At 40.4% G+C, this 23404-nt stretch overlaps 1 protein-coding gene across 1 annotated transcript in view; it reads left to right on the forward strand.

Annotated features, from left to right (window-relative positions):
- FBXL7 (F-box and leucine rich repeat protein 7) overlaps positions 1–23404 on the forward strand; it is a 203826-nt gene that overhangs the window by 26790 nt on the left and 153632 nt on the right. The window contains exon 2 of the mRNA XM_026121867.2: positions 20941–21030. Within this exon, the coding sequence (XP_025977652.1) occupies positions 20941–21030 (90 nt within the window). The remainder of the gene's footprint in view (positions 1–20940; positions 21031–23404) is intronic.

The raw sequence follows: 23404 nt of genomic DNA on the forward strand, positions 1-23404 counted from the left end.
TTCCCTACAGGGGAAAAATGGGTATTGAACCGGAACTTGTCCTCTAGTGAACAAAAACTTGGCTTGTGTGAAGAGTACAAAAAGCTGTTTTCAAGAAGGAGTTACTACAATGGAGGTGTTACTAATAATGCTCCCTCAGAAACCTGTCTTGGTTAGTGTTTTCATTAGTGTCTTTGAAGTAGAAGAGCTCTAGTGGATAACAGTTTGTGGATAACAGTGGGAAACATTCCCACTGCGAAAGGACTGTGTCATGCTACAGTAACAGAACTTTGTGGAGTGGAAAAGTAGAAATGGTGTGAACTCAGTGGGGCAAAATGCTGAGTGATGCATGGCAGAGTCCATTACAATTCAGTTTTTTAGTTGGCATCTCATTGATTGGGCGCAGCTAAGGAGAGAGATCATGAGCGTGCTGCTTGAGTGTAGACTGACCACGGGTTGGCAGCATGGTATAGCTGGGGATGGAGGGAGGCTACATTAAGGAAGGTGTTTTTCATTAAGTAGAAGTATTGGCACCTGTGTCAGAGATCCTGTGTAGAGGGCCAGAAAGGCAGTGTTGGTTTAATCCAGAACATCTGTAGGAAAGTGCTCTTAGAGTGATTAGAAAACATGGGAACTCCACCTTCCACAGGGTCTTCCTTTAAGAGCATGGCATGTCTAGGACTATAAAACTAGGAATGTGGCTTGTTTCTCAGGGGTAGAACAAAAGTTATGAGCAGATATCCTTCTTGGTATATGCTTTTGGGGAGTCATCCTTAATTCTTGTAGTAAAGTTCAGAGGGATATAAATCAGTCATGAAAAAAGGCTTAAACTACAATTGGTAACATGATGTCAGGAATAAAGTTCTAAAATAATCTTTCAGAGCTGGGGGCAGGGATTCGAAGTTAAAGTAAGGGTTCCTTAAATTGTTATGGTGGTGTTGGTCTTTATAACCTGAGGCAAAAGTCACTGTCTAGGTAAAAATGCCTAGAAAACTGTGATTGTCAAGCTTGCTGTAGTGTCTTATGTTTGTAAGTGTGTAAAGAAGTGCGGTGGCTTGGCTACTCTGGACCTTTTCTCAGAGGAAAAGGGTGTTAGGAAGGATCCAGACTGTTTTCCTATCCTGGCCTTATAACTGTCACTTACCTGATGTCAGATTCAACTAGTTTTCACTGTCCTTGGAAAGTGTGAGCAGCTTTTGTACTCTGGGCAGAGACCATCCCCTATAGCCTGATTAGGCACCCAGTGATCTGCAGTGTTCCTGGTGCAACAGGGCTGCTCACAAAGTCTGTGCTGTGCCATAGGGAGAGAGCTGTTACGAGGCACATCATGAGGCCTCTGCATCTCTTGGTCTGCCCTACTGAGGGCTTTGCTTCAAAAAATAATCACGTAAATATATGTCATCACTACTGCCAAATTTCAGTGTGATGTAACTAAAGCATTCTTCAAAAGCAAACTCTGATGGGGAAGTTGGTGTTGATGAGAAACCTGATGCGTCCTGCAGGTCATGCTCATTCTGGTGAATCTTCTTCCAGTTATAAGGGAGACTGGAACAGGATTAGCAGAATGGGGTGCAAACAAGCTAATTTGCAATACCAGGAAGTTTTCAGTAAACTGAATCTCTTCCTTCTGTCCTTGCAGGAGAAATAGAAGGTAGCTGCTTGGAAGCACGCAGCTAATGATCATCCCTCAGTTGCAGATACTTTTGCAGATTTTTACAATGCAGTCATGAAAGTTAGTCTAGTTCAGTGTGCTGTATCAGTGCAAACTTATTAGATGAAGAGTGAAATGATCACCTACTTTATCCCCCTGTGGTTTTTTTTCAGCTTTTTTAAAAAGAATAAATCATTGTGGAAGATAGTGGTATCATGACCTTGCATTCCTTTGCAGGGAACCTGTTATATGTCACTTGGCAGTTTGTTTTACCACCCTGTGGTGGGTATTTGATCAACATGGATAGAGAGTTTTTTATTCTCTCTGCTATTCTTTTCAGTGAAAATTAGATTAACTGCTCACCCTTACAAGCCAAAGGAAAAAATAAAAAAAGCTGTTCTTGGGCTCTTCCAAAATTGAAATGGTGGTTGAGGTGGTTGCTTCTGCAGCTGGACTGCAGCAATATAATAAAACTCTAGTCCTCCAGAGCTTCTTGCTTTAAGTGTGGAATGAGTTAAATGGGTATAGGGAGGCAGACTAAGGCAAAGAGTATTTAATATTAATTGGCATCATAGATATAAGCCTATCTACTGGCAGACTACTTAGGCATAGGAGAACATCACCTGACCCTTGAAGCTGGAGGTAGCTTTGCAGAGATTTCATGAACCTGAGGAGCATCTTGGGGAAGTGACTTATAAACAGAATTGAACGTTGTGGAGGAAGAGCTTTTTGGTTTCTGTGGAACAACAGGTAGGATGGGCGTAATACTCTGAATGAGTCTGAGTTAAACGTACCACTTCTGTTTTGTGTGACAGAGCTTGGAGATTGTCCATGGTGTTGACTTTGTAGTGACCAGTGCTGGCTGTGCTAGTTCTTACCTTAAGATGTTTTGTATCAGTAGTGTGATACATGAATGCCTATTTTGGAAATGGAGACTGCCAGAAAGCTTAAGGAGGGTTATCTGCACTGCTGTACACCAGTGGGGTGGGATAATGCATGCCTGGGCCAAGACTTAACCGTCTAGATTTCTTACATAGCGGAAGCTCACCCTGATAACAGCCCAAGCTTTACATTATGGATTCCTCAAAAAAAAAAAAAAATTCCTTTTTAGATAGATATCTACTAATAGATATCTACTAATAGTTGCTATGTGGCTTTAAAGTAAGAGAAAAGGAGAAAGGCATGCCGATAGCCCCTTTTTGATGGAGGCGTGCTTTCCTCCAGAGTCAAATGCAATAACTGCGCCAAAACGGCCTCTGCTCTCTGCTGCTCTTGGACAGAACTTGGGGAAGGATTGACCTGTCTGTCTGTCTTGGCCAGGGGTGCACACATGGTATCCATCTGCTCCTTTATGTGCCAAAAGCACCTCAGCAGAGGCTCTTCAAGAGCTGTGTATATTTTTAAATTTTTCAGATACTAGATTTTGATTGTATTCATAGCCACTTATGAATGGACTTATTTACCAAAACTGTGTTTGTGATTAATCAATGTCTTTCTTTGCAATTTCAGATTTATGGTGATGCTTTCTGAAGCTGGATTTTACTACTATGGCTAAAATCAAACTGTTTTTCACTTCAACAGTGTGCTGTATTAGAGGCAAAAGTCAAGGAGCACTGCATCTTAAATAGAAGTAGCATGTGAGAAAGCTTGCTGTGAAATGTTCACTGACATCTGAAATTCAATGAAGTAAAACTAGTGCAATTGTTATCCTGCAAAATGGCCATTTTCAAAGTTATCTTAAGGATGGAAATGCTATTTATTTTAGGGGTGTGTGTGTGTGTGTGCGCGCGCAGAAATAAAGTCCTTCACCGAGTCCTCAAATTGACATGGATGTTCAAATAGCATTTATTCTTTGGTTTAACTATGAATTATTAGATCTGCAATATGATTTCTTCCTGCTCTGTATCTAGTAAAACTGTCACAGAAAGATGCTTTCTAGAAAAGAAACAATAGTATTTTTAGTGTTTAAAACTCTTCTTGGTGATTTTTGTTCCCCTCCCCTAAAGCTACCTCCTTTTGGTAGATTTTGATTTATTTCAGAGATTTAGTATGATAATTCCAATAGTAGGAACATCTGTTCAATGTTGTTGCGAGTATAGTGTTTTTTTAAAAAAGCTCGTATTATCTTTTTTCTTCTACTCAACTTTATTTTGCATACATCCCAGCTAGCTTTCTAACATAGATGTAAAATAAGTTTTTCTTGCATTCTCCCCTTCATCTTCCTTCCCCTACAGACTGTCACTACTGATGTTTTGAGCAAGTAACATCTAGTAAGTTTGCTGCTGCCTTTAACAAAGGCAATTTGAAAATAGCTGTGGTAGTGGGGAGTATTCCCGTGATCTCTGAGATCCTCTTGTAGCGTATTTAAGGTGTGCATGCAGTTGTCACTTGCTCCAGTGGAGAAATTATTTAATGTAAAATGCCGCTGGAGTTGGTTTAAGCTAACATAGCTGGATTTTGCACTGAGGCACGCAATATACAAGCATGTGCTGGAGTTGCAAGTCCTGCTTGCCCCCAGCACAGGTGGGTGAGAGCTGAAGGGAGGGTGGCAGTAACACAAACCACTGCGGGCACTGGGATCTGGGGGGCACTCGATAGGCTCCCTGGTGGGCTTGGTCATTCCAGTCTAGTGGAGGACTATGGTGGTCCTCCTGCTGCTGTATGGCTTGTACCTTTGTATAGAAAAAACGCTAGCTCTGGAGGTTTCCTTTAAAGAGGGTAAGGAGTACTTAAGGAAATCCTTAAATAACGTTTAAATGAGAATTTGCTGCTTCAGTGTTAGCTTTAGGATGTCTTGTAGTTTGAGACGTCAGTTTTAGTAAACGTGTGTTTGTACGTCAGTATTCATATGTACCCAACCAGCAATTATTCCATTATAAATGAAATGTTTTGTGCTTTTAAACTATATTTTGCACTCAGTACTAACTGGTAGAGGAGTATCTCGAAATGTTCTGAAGGCCCCTTCTATGTTGGAGCCGTGGTTTAGCTCTTGGACTCTTCACCAAATGTAGCACTGAATAGTATGATGGTGAATGAGATAAACTAGCAAAACTTCTAACTAGGTTGGCCACCACTATGGCTTCTTCCAACTAGTGGTGTGACAGTGATGATCAGAAGTATTTGTTGTCATAGTACAGATGGTTTTTTGAAGACCACATTTTAAGAGGAGTAAGTCAGGTTCTTGGCATGGCACACAGCATTTCTGAAACTGTAATTTTATAGTGGCATTTAGTCAAAACATACATTAGAAAAATAATCATATGAACAGTTAGCAGCTCTCCTAAGTGTGGTTATCAAAGGATAAGCTGTCCTTTTAAAAGGATATTGTGGAAATGAACATTGGAACAGGCTTCCTGCACCTGGGTCTGTTTGACATCAGCTGTGTTTTGATCTGATGTGCAGTCATGGGCATGCTAAGACCAGAGAGATGCAGGTGTTTCCCTCTGGCTCATGTAAACTATATGCTTCCCTGGAAATTAAATGCAGATTGCTATTACCTACAAATTCAAAAGTAGATGCTTACTAATGAGGGAAGTGCTTAGGTATGACAGGTACAAAATGGCACTAGACAAGACTTTTCAGAAAGGAGGGAACAGGAAGAAATGCACAACTGTGGTTATGTCCTGTTAGGTTCTGGGAATTAACTTCTCTGCCCCATGATCTACTTTTGCATGCAAAAGTCCTGACTTGCTGTGTCCTTGAGCAAGAACTTGTAAAATTCATGATTGTATTAGTAAACTCACTCCCTAGAAATCAGGTGGGTGCAAATACAGGAAGATGCAGAATAAGTCCCAAATAGCTAAATAATCAGGCATCTTTAATCAGCGCTTGAAAGTCACTTTGAGACTGTCTTGTTGGACAATTTTTGTTCAAGAAGTAGAGTAGCGTCTCATGGAATGGAGTTAGCAGTGATGAATGCTTTCAGCAAAACGAATAAGGGGGGAACCAGAAAGAACTGGAAAATGAAGAACTGCTGTTTGTGTGTGTGTGGTTTTTCTTGTTTTTTGTGTAGTGACAAAAGCATTCACTTATACGTGGACACTTTGGCCTCACAGGCCTGCTGTAAAAGCTGCTGTTCCGGAGTCTGCTTTTTTTCATTTGGTTCATCAGGTCAATGTCCTTCAGAGTCCCTAGGAGTGAGGTGCTGACCCTTTACTGGAGCTGACTGGGCCATCTGCCTTAATTGCGCTGCCCTACACAGGTGTGCCACATAATGTAGCTGGTTTCAGGAGGAAGCCAAAAACATTAAAATGAATAACTAAGTGGAAGATCATGCAAGGAAAGAACCAGAAGGAGTGTGCAGATAGTATGCCTAGACATCAGCCTAGTGACCACAGTTTGGCCTGTGTTTCCCATTAACCTTAGACCACTGTCTCAAAAGTAGCTATACTTGACAGCACAAATTGGATTTCTAGTTTCATTTGCATGACACCAACCCCTTGATTTTCACAGCACTTCACTGATATAATGAGCTGTCTCTTCTGTTATCACTGCTGTTATATTTGCCATTTTAAATGCCCCCTATCAATATTACTACCATTTTATATGCTCGCTCTGAACCTGCAGTAATTTTTTTACTTGCTACATAGTTTAGCAAAATTTTTTTTTATTGGAGCATTTTAGAGAATATTTTTTCATTTATTTTGAGGGTGGTGTTTGTTTTTTACTGGTACTACTTAATTCAAATGCATGTGTTAAAGTAGGATCAAGAAGCAGAAATAATTACTGAGGTTCCCCTGAGCATTGTGGGGTGCCATCGTAGTAAGGGTGGTGAAGATCTGCAGCCCGATGATGGGGTATTAATGCAAGTGTTATGTCCTCCCTTCTTCCTCCTTCTGATGAGCTGGGTCAGAGGAGGAAAGTTGCATTAAGAAATGAATATTGCAGGTTACCAGGATGTCCGGCAGAGGATCTGGCACTGGCATTATGTATTGTTGGATCTGGAGGATATATTCTGACAATTACGAATAATTTCTGTATTAAGTTTGAATAGCTGAGTTAAGCTGAAGTTTTGAATTCTTATTGTTTTTATAAATATTAGTTGCATGGCTGGGCAGGGCTGTGGCGGGACTGAAGCTGGCACGTCTGTGGTGTCAGGGGGCAGGGACTGACTGCCCTGGGCTGGGCTGAGATGCAGAGGGGGATGACACAGGGATGGGTAGGGCTGGGGGGGGTCCTTGGGGGACTTGACAGTAATGACTTTTTCCTGGTGTGATGATTATGATTATTTTCTTCCAGAGTATTTTGAGCCAACTGGTTCTTCCGTTCTACCATGGTTCTTGCCATTTATTTGGACTTAATCTACTTATCGTTGTCTTGTCTGTGCTTATCTTAGCCTTATGAAGTCTAGGCTAGTTAAAGAATTGAGAGAGCTACTCAGGCTGCAGCAAATTAAGGTTAAGTAGTTGCTTCTGGCCTTCACTCATCTGCCTGTCTTGGGTCTGGCTATTAGTTACTGTCCTGTTGTTCCTGTGCACTTAAGTTCTGGTGCAGCTGTACCCTAGCGTGTGTGCTCTCTGATAGGCAGGTTTATGTGGAGGACAGCTCATACATTGACAATACAGTACCGCATCAGAAACAAAAAAGCTGAATTGGCTTTTACAGCCTTAATTGTTTTATGGAGAATTACTGTCCTGCTTGTGTTTTGGGGGTAGTTGAGCATCCATTTGGTGTTGGAAGAGCATTTATTCCTGTGCTTGTCTAGTGTGTAGGTAGTGACTGCAGCAGCAGCAAACTGTGCAGCTGCTTTGTGTGCACAGGCTCTGGACAGAGTTAAGACCAGAAGATGATTAGGTTATGCGACTGAAACTACAAAGAGAATTTCAAATAGAAAGAATGAGTTTACTTCCATTGTAATCAAATAATCTCTTATGACACAGGTTTGCATTGCTGGCAACTTGCAAAATATTTGATAGATTTACAACTGTTGCTGGATACATCATTGAGCAAAAATGTGTGCTTAAAAAATAAAATCAGGTGGGGCTGGTCTTTTTGTATTGCTTGCTAACATTGCCAGACATTCAGTGGTTAGTGCTTTTCCTCCCTTTTCCTCTGCCTTCTCTGTAAGAATTCAAAGCTGACTCTCAGATGTATGGTGTGAAGCCTTAAAGTTTGATTCAATTTGCCATTGTAAATGCTGCTTCTCTGACTCTTGGTTTTATTTCAGTTATGGGTGCTGATGAGCTGGTTTCTGAACCCACAGATATGTGGCTTTTAACTTTGATAGACTTGATTGTCAATAAAAGAATGTAGAGATACTTCTCAAGCATGCAGATTACCTCCTTTTAACTGCCTGTTTTAAGATACTACTCTGTATACCTTTTTTACAAATCTGTCTTATTTAGTTTTCATAATCTTAGTCTTTCGAGGTCATCTTTTACTTGTAACCTCAAGTAAGCCACTTCTCTTTCCCCCTTTTCCCTTCTCTATATCCATCAGTGAAGAAAAGGTGGAAGTGACTTTGCTTATCTAAAGCAGTAAAGTGATGCTTGTCTGTTTTTCCTCCATGTCAGATTTCTTTGTTGTTCTTCCCTTAAAGTGATCTTAGGCGATCATGTCTGTCTTGTGATGTAAGAGACTTTCACGTTGCTTTTCATGGCATTCACTTATACCCCAGTTCTGTTTCTACATTGTCTTAATAAAGATATTTTGTTTTCTCATCCTGTTACTGTTGACTCTGACTTAACCTGCTGTCAACATTGAAACTGAAAATTGATAAAGAGGTCTTTTTAAATTTACTTATTGTTTAGTGCTACTATGTACTATGCCAAAAGAGCTCTTCTCCCACTACCAGCACAGCAGCCACCTCCAGCCAAGGGTTCCTTCTGCTTGCATCGTATCTGGTGTATCTGGTCTAACAGTCATGCAGTTATGGGAAGAATCTGCTTAATTTGCTGATCCAGCTTAGAATGAACATAGAGGGAAAAGGAATTGTTTTGTATCATGTCAGTAATCTGTACTGTAACCTGACTGCGCCAACTTAGTGTCAGACCAGAAAAGCAGAACACTAAGTGGCAACTCCTGCCTGAAAACTTTCAGCATGGTATGCAGACTTTGTTAGGTTTCAGGTGATGATAATGCAAGCAGGTTGTGGGAGTTCTCACATCATGGAGAAGTGTGCCGAGATCTACCACCTGGCTTAAGCACATGCAGAGTGACATATTTGGGTGGAAAGGCTTCCGTGAAAATCTAGACCTGAGTCAAGCTTCAGATGTCAGACAAATTGCCTTCATGCCCTGTGTTGCTGCTGTGCTTGGTAAGCTGGAGAATTTGCTTTCATTTCTGAACCTTTCCCAAGCGTTGCCCTGTAAAACCATTACTCTGAGAACTGAGACCACTAGTGAAGTGAAGAGCAGGGAGCAGTGAAAGCTTAACCAGCCAGGGACAGGTCTCCCTAAGTTAGCAGATGGTAAGATGTAGTGGGATTTTGGTCGGGCAGATGTAGCCTGCAGAGTCAGCTCTTGGAAAGAGGGGAGGAGCTGGAAGCTGGACTGGGACTGTGCCTTGCTTTGGATCCAGTCCTGAGGAGGGAATAGAGCTGTGCAGCCACATTGCCTGGGTGACTTTGCTTTTAGACTTCCTTTTGAGTAGAGATAGGCATGACTAGGGACCAAACACTATTCAAGAAAAAGCTCTGCATTCCTTGTATTTGCATCTTTAATTGCTGGTTAAAGCTTGACCCGTGAGGCTGACAATGTTTTTATATAAAAGCTGTAAGCGGAAGATCTGGGCCTCAAAAGGAGAGTGGAAGTGAAAGACCAAACTAAGGTGGTGAGGGTGGACTTTTGAGAATGTCTGTGTGATAAGGAGGCTGTTAAAATCCATTTTCACAAGCATCTAGTCACTGATAGCAGAAAGTTCACAGCTGCTTCTGACTGAGTATACTGTGCTCATTCATGTGGTAGTAATATGCACCAGCATTTTAATTAAAAAGTCATTAAAACCATAGTTGCTGTTTCAACTGCCCTCAGAGTAACTAAGGATGAAAGCTATTTTTTTCTGGAGAGCATAACACCATGCTACAGACTGCAACACTCTGCTGTCTGCCACTTCTCCATCTGTTGTTTCAGCCTTTCATTGCTGCTTGTTTAATACTCTTCTCTGCCCACTTACCAGTAAGCTGAAGGATCCAAGTTCAACAAGTAGCAATGACTTCCTTTCCATAAGAACTGACGTAATATATAGGGGGTGCATCTGGAGGACAAAGAGGCAGGAGCTGGATCATCACTGTTGTCAACTGGAGAAGATGGTGGCTTTCTAGAATAGACCATAGTTCTGAAACATTTTGGCAGCTCTGTCTTTGTGACTGAATACCACCTTCAGAAATGATGTATATTATTTAATTGAAACAGCACCTAGTGGGTGATTAATCTTCAGATGCTATGTGCATATTGATTTTGAAACTTACTCCATGTTCAAGCTGCGATGGATCTTCCAGCCTCTACTGTAGTTAAAAGGATAAGTCTGTTCAAAGCTTACATTCATATTAGATTCTAGGTCCATAGCATATGCACTGGATAGAGTTTCAATAAGAAGATGAAAATTATCACTGAGAATCTCATAGCTTTTGGTGCTTTAAGTGAAATGAGCAGTAAGATTAGTAAAAGTTTAAAATTACATTGTGTGTTCAAATGCCAGGACTATTTGCATTTGTTTAAAAAAAATCTAAAGTTCTAATAGTTTTGTTGTGGAATGTGAACGTATTGATAGTGTGGTGTGCTGTACGTTTCTGAACCGGATGTCACTATCAAACGAAATTCAAACCTGTGCCAAATGCCCGATGCATTCCAGTGCAGCAGTAGGCTCTGCAACCACTCAAGAATCTCTATAGGCATTTATCTGTTCAGACTGCCTTTGCCCACGGGAATGCTGCTTGTGGCATTGTGCAAATGAAGGCTCTACCAGTTTGCTTGGCACTGAGCTGAATAGCCATTGCCGCTTCAGAATATAAAAAGCTAACATTTCATTTAAAGTTGAGTGGAGCTGAGGGAGAACAAATTTGAAGCCTTCATTAGTGGAGACCTTGGCAGTGAAGTAGCGTTCTCAGAGAATAATATAAAGCAAAAAAAAAAAAAATTTCTTCCGTCTCAGTTATGTAGATTAATTTCTTGTGTTGGTTTCATAGTTAATTTGGCTGGTTAATTGAAATAAAAGATAGAATTAAGGTTAGGAAGGTAGGGTTAGAAAGGTGTGTTTTCTTTCTACTTCTAAGGAAGTTTTCTTTCTAAACAAATTTCAGAACAGCATATCTTGAGTAAATACCTCTCAAAAGTTGCTGGTGACTAGAAGACAAATTATCGTGGAAAGCCCAAAATTTAATAAATGAAACATTTTCCCAAGCAAATCTTGTGATTGGGAAGAAGGGCAAAGTTTCATTTCTCTGTTGCTTCTGGGGCTCGGTTGAAGGCAACATAGTGGGACCAGCTTTTGGAGTATAGGCTGAGCCATCTTAGTGGAAGGTGAGCTTTGAGTTGTATTTTAAGACTTAGTCACAAGAAATGCTGGTCCTGTTACCTCTATTTACATGGCTGCTTTGATAGCTAAAAGGGGATGTTACAGATATCTGATCCTGTTTTCTCACTTGAAGTTCATAAAATTATTTGCATTCTTTCCCACTCAGGCAGTGTTACTGAAAGAATAGACTAAGTCTAGACTTCTAGACTAAATTGTTTATGGGTGCTTACCAGCGTTGGAAAACTAGAGCTTAATGCTTGGAGTGGGTGCAAAGTTTAGCTGCGAATTTGTGTTGCCTTCTGGCAAGCAGACTGCTTAGTAGGCTTCAAGGAGAAGCCTTATACCAAATAGTTTATGACACATTATTACTTTTTGGGGGGAATAAACTAAACAGTGGTATTTGTTGTTTATCACTCTATTGTGAAATGCTATTATAAGCAAAGAGAGATCCATTATCTTCAAAAATGGTGAAGGTGACTTTAGTCCCGTTAAGCAGTTCTTGGTTAACAAGTCTCGTCAGTAAGTGTTGAAAGTTTCTAGAAAATGGATCAGTATTGTCAACTGTTAAGTGGGGGAAGCAAAGGCACAGGAGTGAGACAGGGTACCTGAGTACTGAAAGCCTGTGTCCTGCCTCCCCTTTTTCAATCATTAGATTAAATGAGGCAACTTGAAGACTTAAATTCTTCTAACCATTCTGAAATCTTAGTAATTTAGCAAGGCGCAAGTTAGCGGTTTTACCACTACAAAATAAGTAGGTTTCCACCAAGCCACAGCAAGTAGTATCTGCCAGGGCTAATCAACTGTTTGTATACAAAAAAATCTTTGTTAGATTTTACATTTTTAACCCAGTCCTACTGAATAGGTTAGCATGGTGACAATAAACATCACTCTGCTAGGCAGTTCTGAAAAATTCAATCCGATATGCTTGAAAAATGTATATAAAAATGCATGTTGTAGTAAATAAAGCATTGCGTCTTACTAGCTACAGAATTTACTCAGTTGTACTTATGTCAGACTTAAATCAGGCCTTACTGTCATTGGTGTTACAGCTTCACCTTGCAAGTGATTTGTTGAATCTTGTAGCACTGATTAATGAAAGACAATAATGAGAGGCTGTATCCAAGGCTTTGCTCTTCTGTGTTGGAGATAAGTATTGTCTTATTCATGTATCTTTGCTTTATGCTCTTTAAGAGTGTTTCATGTTGGGGAATCCCTAACTACTGGTTGGTTGACTTGCTGTCAAGAACAATTGGTGCTTTGTATCTGTTGCCTTGTTGCCTATTTCAGCATGTCTTTTAGATGGGAAACTCCAGAAAGGATTTTTGGATAAAGTGGGCAGAGTAATGCCAGCAGGAGCAGTTGCTGCTGTGTGTTGACCGGAAAGCTTGCTGTACACAAACTTGCTCAGGGAAGGCTTGCCAAGTGCATGGGGATGGCCAGCAGGAAGCAAAGAATAAGTGTGCTTTGACTTGTGTTCACACAAGAATTCAGTGAATTTGAAAAGCATTTTTTCTTAGGCATATGTATTCTGATTTGGAGAAAAAAAAAACAGTTCAGCTATAGAAACACTGTGCTCTCTGGTGCTCAGGATGCAGTATGTTGACTATATATATGTAATTTCTCATCTGAAACAGTTCTTGGTTGCTAATGGATAGTCAAGATGAGTAAGGTGACCGAGACCATTCAAGAGATGCTTTCATATATAGGTAACTTTAGTCACTGAGTAATTTGACTTCAGTGGAAGTACTTCTGTGCCTTAAACTGAAGGGTGTTTACTGGTTTCTGGGATTGAAACCTGCTGACTTGTTTAGACACTGAGTCCTGAACTCCTCCACTGAAAACAGACACGTTATTAGATGTTTCTGCCTTGAGATTTCTCTGACTAACCTCTCTAATTCTTTCTTACAACTGTGGCAGCTAAAATAATTAAGTTAACTACTGTCTCTTTTCCCATGCAACTATATTGGCAGAGCAGAGTGTAACCGTTTGGCTCGTATCTTGCCCGCTGGGTCCCTGGGTTGTGTTCTGTGAACCTCCAGTATATTACAGTGCAGATTCAGCTGTCTCTTTGGACTATCTTTTGCATTCATTTGCAGTAACGTTACTTACCTTCTGTTTGGGTTTGTACATGATTTTGTGACATACTGTGATGCTTGAAAAGGCCAGAAAGACAGTGATTGGAAGAACAACAAAAGACAAAACTGGCCTATATGGCCTGACTTGAAATTTAGCTTAAAATTTACAGAAATGCTCCAGAACTAAGTGTACTCTTTCATAGCCAACTTAAGCCAAAATTTCACAGCCAAATGAAACAATCCTGGAAGTTGGAATTACGATTAAAAACGTAAATGCTTGTAGAGATTGCACTCTTAAAGTTTAAGAAATTCCGTCCTGAAGTGCCAACGCTACCAAATACCTGCAAACTCTTCAATCTTCACTCTGTTTCCTGTGAAACATCTAGTTTATTTCCTTTGCTTGGGGTTGGAGTCTGTGATTACCCTGTTTGGTTTATCGCATCCTGACAAACATTGGGTGGAATGAAAGTTGTAGTCTGCGTGTATTATGTTGGCACATGTTCTACCTTGATTTTAAAAATCCCTTCAGAACCCTACTTGTAAGATTCCACACTGAATTACAGTGTGAATTTGTAAATATTAACATTTAACCCATCCTAAAAGCAATCCAGTGAATGACAAAGCTTGCAGGTAACTTAAATGTTAAATTGGTGGTTGTCTGCTCAGTAGTTAAGAGTTAACAAATGGAAACGAGCCAGTTTTATGGTATATAGTTGCCTTTGGCAGAAATGCAGAGTTGAAGGAGAATAATTGTCCGAAGTGTGTAGTCTAGTGCTGCTTTTACTTTGGATAAACGAATTGATATATTGAGTCTTTAAAGGCTGCCATGTATCCTGAGAGCCCGAGTGTCACAGTAGGCTGTTGATTGCTGTGGGGATACTTAGAAACGTGCCAGGAATTTGCTGTCTCGTGGAGGGGCAGGTTGTACAGAGATGCGTTCGAGGGTTTGGAGACCTGGATCAGCATGTGTGTGTCACAAAAACAGGAGATGGAAAAGAGTTTTCTTTCCTCTTGCCTGACCTCTGATGCTTTGACGTTTCATGTGTGTATTTGTTTTTTTCTTTTCTCCTGTGTATGTTATTGATGTAGTGGGCATACATTTGATTTAATTAAAAAAAAAAAATCATTTTCTATCAGAAAAGCAGTACATGTGCCCTTTCATGTTAGGAAGTTAAATTAGTGGTTAATGTCATGCATGTAAGAGTTGATGACTTCTTTAGTAAACAAACTTGTCAGACATTTTTATGTCTAAGACATTTGCAGTGTTGCTTTTGGACAATTCAGAAAGCTAATGGCTCTTATTTTTGTGGACTTTGCTTGCTTTTGCTCTTTGTTCTGAATTGTTATGTTTTATTTTCTGTCTTAGTATTTTGACTAATGTTTCATTTTGGCACGGCAAACGGTGGATTTAGCCCTATTCTGCATTTAACTCCTGGGGTAGCTGCCACTTCCTCCTGAAGGCTGGTGTGCCATTGGGTCAAAACTCCATGTCAAGGGTGATACTGATGTTACCTGCCAGGGAGGCATGTAAGAAGTCAACATGTGTGAATGATCTTAGGGTATGTTAAGACACAGCATGAGAAAAAACACCTCAATCTAGGAGCAAATGCGTTGCAAAAAAGCCAGAGCAGAATGGATGAGACTCGTATTGCCAGAATGCGCTTTCGTCTATCCAAAGGGCAGTGAGCTTCAGGTGCCTGATGGCAGATCACATACTTCCCTCAGCACCTGTTCGTGCTAGCTGCATGTGAAGCAGCAAGAAGCAAAATACTAAGGTGATAGAAAAAGTGACAGTAATGACTGTCAACTGAAACACCCTCAGTATTAGAACGGACTTTGCGTGTGTGCTTTTGAAAACTGGTGTTTCTCTTCAAATCTTGGACAGTTATAGGTTATACTTTCCTAGGTAAGTTTAAATTGCATTGCCTCTGTCTTGAAGGACTTCTGGTGTCCTTGATCCTTTTTAGCATAGTTTGTGATTGACTGAGTCCAAAGTTTGCTTTTCACCAATTCAAGCTGTTTCCTTTCTAGTGTTAATCAAATCCTTCCATTTTGGTTAAGACACCTGGTGCGTGCTGGTCTTATTTCTGTCCTGCAAGTTTTTAATGGTCCTATATCCGTTGAGTGAGGTGTTTGGAAAAATGTTGCTCTAATTAATATGTAGTTGAAAAAATGACTGCAACTGGTTATACAAGCAGCTAGAAAAAGCTGTTGCTTTTTTCCAGCAGTACTGGTGTATAGAGTGAGTGAAAACAACCAAGTTTTCTGGTAATGCTTCATTGCATAATCTGTAGTATCTTTTTTTAATAATATGTGTGGTTATTCTGTTCTGATAAATTTTTAGAAAAGTTGTTACATCTCCAATTTTCCTAATGTTCTCATCGATATAGCCAACAGTGATAGAAAGGAAATGGAGATTATTTTATTACTTGTGATTCAAAAAGGGACCAGGTAGACTTAATAGAGCTATTAAGCACAAAGACGTCATTTATGACTAAAGAAATTCTTTGTGCTACAAGAGGGAGGCTGAGAGGGCGGTCAGGGAAAGTATTGTGGTGCGCTTGCCATACTCTAATTTTCTGTCCAACAGGATCAAAATCTAATGTGTAGAAAACAGGATACTAGGCTGGATGGCTGGAATCCTGTTCCTGTGACTATGGTAGGGCTTTGGCACTAGTGGATGGAAAAAAGTACCCATACCGCTCCTCCTTCAGAAGCAGGTCAGAGACCTGATTTGAATTGCAACTGTGCAGGTGTGTGGTGTGTTTTCTCCTGTGTTTTTTTTTTTTTTTTTTTTTTTCCTGTGGGTGATGGTTTTGGTTTTTTTCTTTTTCCTTTTTTTCTTTCTTTTTTCCCCCCTCTCAGGTGTGGTGAAGTTCATGCTATCCTCATGCCTGTTACAATCATATTGTATTTTGTGAAAACTGCTTTCTAACACCATATCTACCTATTGCTTGTGTGGTGCAGTTTGCTTTCTTATGGATTGTGACTTCTGGCTTCAAAAGCAAAAACTGTGAATGTAAACTTAAGACTATCTCAAGTCCTGCTAGGGAAATATTTGGCAGGCCTTTAATTTGTATTGTGAAGAGTCATGTAAGGTAAGCTGAGGATTAAATATGGTTACTACTTTACTCTCTGGCCCATTGTCCTCTGTTTGGTCCTTGCAGTTGTCACTGTGATAAAACCGCTGCCAGGTTATATTTACTTGCTGTGACTTTCTCCAGACATCTTTTAAGTTGAATAGGTGAGCTGATCTCTGAAGACTAGTGTTTTGCTGCACTCCAAATATTTTTGTGGTGTTAGAGAAATCGGCAAGCTTTGAATTTACCTGAAATATTAGGCGGGTAACATTCTGAGAAAAGTGCTGAAGGACTTCGCTTCAGATGAGTGCGTGAGACCTCCTTGGGTGAACGTGCAAGACCTGGGAGTTCAAGCCACTTACTGAATGCTTGGCAGTACTGGTCTGATATGCTGGATCATAATTTGCCTTTTTCCTTCTTGCAGCTCACTTCCCGAAAGGAGTATTCTGGCATCACATATGGAGTGGCAAAAAGGGCATCTCTGTGGAGTGGCATGTCTGAATTTGGGATTAGATAAGGTCTCATCTAGCACTGGACTTCTGCTGAATACTTTTTTTTTTTCTGAAACATTCTCTCTGGTTACAGGCTGTTCTTGATGTTGTTTCGAGACAGTGAATTCTGGATGATAGGCTTACTTTTACATTTCTGTTTAGTTTTGGAGGTTCAACTTAGTATATGTTATGGATCACAAATAGTGGCTGCTACATTTGCTGTTATACGTTACCAGTCTAGTTGCCTACAGATGTGTTTATTGGAGAGCATAAGATAGCTGTCTAGAAAACAAAAGGGGAGGAAAAAAAGTAGCTACATCTTTGGGAGCAATTTTTAGAGGAGCACGTGCTTGCATCTCTAGGCAAACAGCAAGAGTTCTAGAGCAGGATACGGGTGGCTTAAATTCTGGTCTGTGGGTATGTATGTTTGTAGTGAGTGGCTGGTGAGATCTACTAGTTTACTATTAAGTTACTAGTATAAAAGGTAAGAAATGAAGTTCATACTTGACATAGCCAATTGGAAAGCTGTTTGTATGGCTAAAATGTTTGTAGAGGTGATAAAATTATGGGTTGATTGACACAATTGCTGATCTGCAAAATGTTGTCCTTGTGGAGGTGTTCAAATCATAGAATCACAAAATAGTTGAGGTTGGAGGGGACCTCTGGAGACTGTCTAGTGCAGACCCCTCTGCTCAAAGCAGGGTCTGCCACAGCAGGTTTCTCAGGTGCTCAGGGCTGTGTCCAGATGAGGTTTGAGTAACTCCTAGGAGACTGTTCAGTCTTTTGACCACCCTCACAGTTGAAGGAGAGGCCCCCCCCCCCAAAAAAAAAAAAAAAACCAACAGAAAAACCTTATGTTTAAGTGGAGTTACTTGTATTACAGCTTGTGCCCATTGCCTCTTGTCCTGTCACTGGATATCACTGTCAAGAATCAGGCTCAGGTATTTATACACTTTGATAAGACACCCCCCCCCCCCCCAAGCCTTCTCTTCTCCAGGCTAAACAGGCCCGGGTCTCCCAGCCTCTCACTATGTAACAGATGCTCTAGTTCCTTAATCATCTTTGTAGCTCTTCCTGGGACTCATTCTAGTATGTCCTTGTCTCTCTTGTGTCCAGAAGCGGACCTAGCACTCCAGGTGTGGCTGAGTAGAGGGGAAGGATCACCTCCCTCAACTCACTGGCAGTGTTCTGCCTAGTGCAGCCCAGGATGCTGTTGACCACCTTTGCTATAAGCATGCTTTGCTGGTCCATACTCAACTTCTTTTCCTCCAGGTCCCTTATGTCCTTTTCTGCTGAGCTGCTCTCCAGCTGGTTGGCCCCCAGCCTGTACTGGTGCATGGGGCTTTTCCTTTCCAGGTACCGGACTTGGCATTTCCCGTGGTTGAACTTCATGAGGTTCCTCTCTGCCCATCTCTCCAGGCTGTCGACATCCCTCTGAATGGCAGCACAGCCCTCTGGTGTATCAGTCACTCCTCCCAGTTTTGTATTCTCAGCAGACTTGCTGAGGGTGCACTCTGTCTCTTCATGAAGCTCAGTTAGGAGAATGCTTGGATGCTCCTAGCTGTTAGCTCTTACACATGTACCTGATGTTGCAGGAGCTATACCTAGTCCATTAGAAGTGAATTGTTTTGCACTACAAGAATAGAGGTAGTTGTTTGCTAATGTATTTAAAACACATGCTGAAAATATACTAAAAAGCGTGTGTCCCTTCCCCCCCCCCCCCAAATGGAGTATTTGGGGGTCGGCAGTGATGGAGAAAGCTTGCCTGAGAGCTTTATATGGTAACGGAGTCTAAAAGTATCATAAAATACTAAAAGTATAATTGCAGGAAAAATGGGTATCCAACCAAAAGAGTAACCTTAATTGGCTTTTTTGTTCTTAATTTCTAGTTGTTTTAAACACTTTAACTCCCTGTGAGAAGTTAATATTAAAAGTAGATATATGTGGCAAATAACTAGACTAGTATCTGGCACTTCAAGGTCGCTACAGAAGCATGCTCTCGAGAGTAATACATTGCTATTTGAGGTACTGGCTATCAACACCCTACAATGGTAATGTATTTTCGTTGTGCTTTTGGTGGCTTGCTTGTCCATAGTGTAAATGTAAATATTATGATGTTAACAGGGGAAGGATGTAGCTGGAGGAAGCATTTGCTCTATGAGAACAGAGTCTATGCCACAGATGCCCATCTGGCAACTGTGCTGTCTTTTGGTATTACTGACTTCCTTTTCCCCCAAAAGACTTTTTTTTTTTTTTTTTTTTTTTTTTTTTCCCCTTGCCTTAGAGGAAATCCTGTTTATTTGCTTTGAGGAAATCACTTTTCTATTTTCTTTTTTTTTCTTTGCTGCTATTAATCTTCATATGACTTTCTTTGTAACAACGGTATGTGCTAATAGCCCTTGGAAGCTTGTTTTCTGCCTTTGACCTTGCAATGCTTCATATGGGAGCAATTGCTGGTGGTGGCAATGCAATGTAAACCTCTTCCTTGTTGTAATGCTCTGATTGCCAGCTGTTATAAATGTTCCCATCCTCTGGCTTCTTTCTGGGGACTAGCAACTTGCATCTATCCTGCTCTCTTCTAATCTGCCTTTCTTCTGGCACAACCCTAGTCACCTTAGCTGGAAGGCTATTTTGGGGTGGTCATTTCTGTAAAGATGGCAGTCCATTACTCCAACTCATATCACAGTATGGGAGCAGTTAAAGCAATATTCTAGAGGCACTGCTCCTTGGGTTTGTTTAACTTTTTAAAGCAATGTAAAAAACAGTGAATCACAGAACAGGCACTTTTTTCCTCTCCACCCCACCCAGCTACTAGCCTTAACCATTTATATTTTACTTCCTTCTGGCCTCTTTAATATCCTTTCACTTCACCATCATTTCTCAAACCTGAGCATGTTAACTTAAGCAACTTTTGTGGACAATGATTCTCTAGGGTTGGTTGACGGATTAAGTGGCAATACCTTGGTTGTGAAGCAACCTGCGTTTGCACATTCTCCAGTCGTTTCCCATTAAAACTTAAATCCTTGTTCTGCTGTGGCACCTTTAAAAAGCAGACCTCCTCCTTACATGTAAATGTTATGAAAACCAGGCACACTGTAGCCCAGAACCCCAAGGAATGCCTGATTGAAATAACAGATCAGAAAAGTCTCTTGCTAGCATTCCTGTGATTATAGGTTTACTCAGGTGACAGAAACATGGTGTCAGGTAGCTTTTTGCATATGGTCTAATTTTGGTTTAAAAAGTAGCATAGTTTTTAAAGGCTTTGCAGAGCATTGGAGATGTTAACAGTGGTGTTTGTGGGATAGATAACTTCTTAATATAGTGGTATTCGTTGCCTTTCCTCTCTCTTGAATTATCACATGTATTGCTGGTTGGGTGGTTGGGTTCGTACTGTGGAATAGTTTATTCCTGTTAGTAGCTGCTGAGATAAAGTAGTGTGAGTGAAGAGAAAGAGAAGGGGTCATTCTTGGATCCTCCCTTGCGACCAAACAGGCAGCTCTCCTGAGGCACCTATTGGAGTTATTCTTTCTTTGTACTTGTATTTCCTCTCTCGCTGGTCATAGCAGGTCTGACACACAGCGGATAGGTCTGGGGGCACTGCTACATGCAAAGAGTCCAAAGAAAGCAAATTAAAAAAAGAAAAAGCCTATTGTTCTGATTTCCAATGAAAAAATGAAAAGTAAACAATAGTAAAGCATGTTACATTCAGGATGGTGTATTACTGCAAGCAGTGCTATGGTGTAGGAGGAAACAGCAATTACCTTGCATGTGACCCACTGACTTGAGTATGTATCATGAAATAGAAATGCCAGCTCCTTTAAGGCATTCATCTTGAATTAACCCTGCATAGTGATAAGGGTCAGGGTCTCTTTCTCCTGATCTGTGAGAGAGGTATTTGAATGAAAAAAATGATTATGAAAGTTCTTATGCTGTTAATGACAAATTTTCCTTTTATGATGGAGCTTAGCAAGTACTTATGAGAGCCCCTGTGACACAAGAGGCTGTTTGCAACCTTAATATACAAAAAGATGCGTGCTGTAAGTTATAACACAGCTCATACCTCAATGTGTAGAAAATGAATATCAGCTGCTTTAAACTTAGTTTAAAGCTTCTTGGCACTGTTCCAAGTTCTGATATGGACAGTCTTTCTCCTTCTCTGTCAATACTCATGTTTGTTCTCCCTCCCTCTCCACCTTTTTCTCTTTTTGCAGGCAAAGGCAGCTCAAGTATCTCATCCGACGTGAGTTCAAGTACAGATCACACACCCACCAAAGCCCAGAAGAATGCAGCTACCAGTGAAGGTAGGCATCTGGTACTCATTACCCAGGCCCAGGCTTCCCAGCATACTGTTAGCTATTTTCAGAAAAGGAATCCCTCCTCCTCATTTCTTCTGTGTACAGCATCATTGGTGTACTAGCAATTGAAAAACAGAATTCTTTCTTTACGGAGTCTCTGCTTCTACTTGCTGGAGTTTTTCCCTCTAAGCTTGTGACAGAGTGTTTAAGATAATTCTGCAAAACACACATGTAGAGTTCTGAGTAATTTGCGTGTGACTTTTTCATCACAGGTTTTTATATTGGGGATTCAATATAATCTGATTTTAAACTTATTCATGAAGAATATACTTAATAGACATTTTTTGGCATCAGTTGTAGGTAAACCTCGACCTCATGCTTTCATACTATGAAACGCCATGAGAATGTGAGTTGTTTGCTTGGAAACTTGTGCCAAGTTTCCAGAAGTGCAGCTATGGACATGAAGAGCTGACCAGGATTTAATTAGATCGATGCATCTCACCTGCAGTTACTAGACTGTCTGATCATCTGGGACTAGATGTTTAATGTCTAGGGGAAAGAGAAGTTTTACGTGTCAGTATTAATATATTGTTGTATTAACTGGCCTATGAACAGAGAAGCACTGATCCTTCCCTGCTGCCTTGATTATATGTGAGTAGGTGTGTTCTGTTAAATGAAAATATATTGGCCCTGTTTTTTACAAGAGTGTCTTCGAAGGCTGAGAGGAAATCATTAAATCTATATGTAGTTTAATGATGTAAGCTGAAAGTTTTTTGTTTTATTAAATGGTGCATTTATGCCTTAACTAGCATTTCTGCTCGACTCCGTCATAAGATAACAGTTGTACTTGGTAATTAGCAAATGATGACTCTGCCTCCTTTGCTTTAGTCATTACAAATTAAGTTGCAAGTTCTGGTTGCTCACAGTCAGGCTTTATTTCTTACGGTTTGAAGAAACCATAGGGTTTGAATTGTTCTAGTTCGGCAAATCTGGTTATGACTGTAGAATCTGTGCAGTAAGAGCAGTTCATATATCTAATAAATGACCTCATAAATCACTAGTTTATTGTTATGCGTGCATAATCCCATATCACAAAGGAAGATCTGGCACCAGTGAATCAAGACAAGTTCTGGGTTAGAATCTCTGCTTTTTAGTTTGGGCTGCACATTTAACAGTAGATGAATAAATGGTTAATGAAGTTAATTTGAATAGTAGACTTCATATTTCTTTAAGCCTTAGATCAAAACATTTTAAGGTACCTGAAGTGGGTGAGTTGGCAAGACAAGAAGTAAATTTAGGAAATGTGTAAAAGAATCTTAACTTCTCTGTATGACAGCCAGGAGAAAAACAAAGGAGTAGTGGAAACTCTGAAGTCAGTCTTTGACAATTGCTTTAAATTTCTGTTTTTCTTCAATCAGTAGAGCACAGGTTTTTATTTTCAGATCAGATAATGAAAAATAATCCTTTTATTAATTCTTAAAATTTATGTTCTTAATCTAGTCCATTGTGGAGCCAGTGAATACCAGTGTTGACCTTGACATCTTCAATACTGGTGTGCAGCTGACTAATTCATTAGTGAGGGAAGCCTAAATGCAGACCAGCAGATGCTGTACATAAAGATACGTCTCCTGAGTTCTCATGTGGATTCAGAAAGAGTTTAGAGCAGTTGAGTTCTATATTTTATACTTAGAGGCAATTTGGTATATGAGCCTAATCTTTTTTGTGTGCTCTAGGAGGACTGTATTTTGACAAACATTTCCTTTTGACAGCAGCAGAAGTAGCCTCTTTCTCATTTGATGCTACTGCTGCTTTGCTACCAACTTTTCCTGCTGAGGAGTTTTTATTAATGTGGATGAGTTTACTGTAAGTTGCTGTAATGGGGATTGCTGTGTAAATCTGACAAACTTTTTAACTGGCATCACTGGAGAGGGGAAGGGTTCTGTGAAGGCAAGTGAGAGCAGTGAAATGGAAGTGGTACTGGGAAAACAGGGACTGTTCAAACCAGTGGTGTCACTGGTAAGTGTGTTGATCAACCTGATCCGAACCTGCATGTCTGTGGTATGGGTTGTTGTGTCGTGTTCTGCAAGACGACTGGGTGATGTGCTTGCAGGACTCTGAATGCTTTTAGACTATTCACTTGTTGAGTAGCGTCTGGAGACCAGCTAAAAACAGGAGCCTGGTTGTGTTAGATGCTGTACAAGCAGTCTTTTTATTGGGGCGTTAACTAACAGTTGTAAAATGTTATATAAATTCACCTTTATAACACTCCATGCTCCAGTATTTGATTGCCACAATGTAGTAATACCTGCCCACCCCACAGACCGATCAGTGTATCTTACTTAATAATAAATATATTTATTTTTAAGATGCACCGATCAGT

Source organism: Dromaius novaehollandiae, chromosome 2 (assembly GCF_036370855.1).
Source record: "Dromaius novaehollandiae isolate bDroNov1 chromosome 2, bDroNov1.hap1, whole genome shotgun sequence".
In the NCBI taxonomy this organism is placed as follows: domain Eukaryota; kingdom Metazoa; phylum Chordata; class Aves; order Casuariiformes; family Dromaiidae; genus Dromaius; species Dromaius novaehollandiae.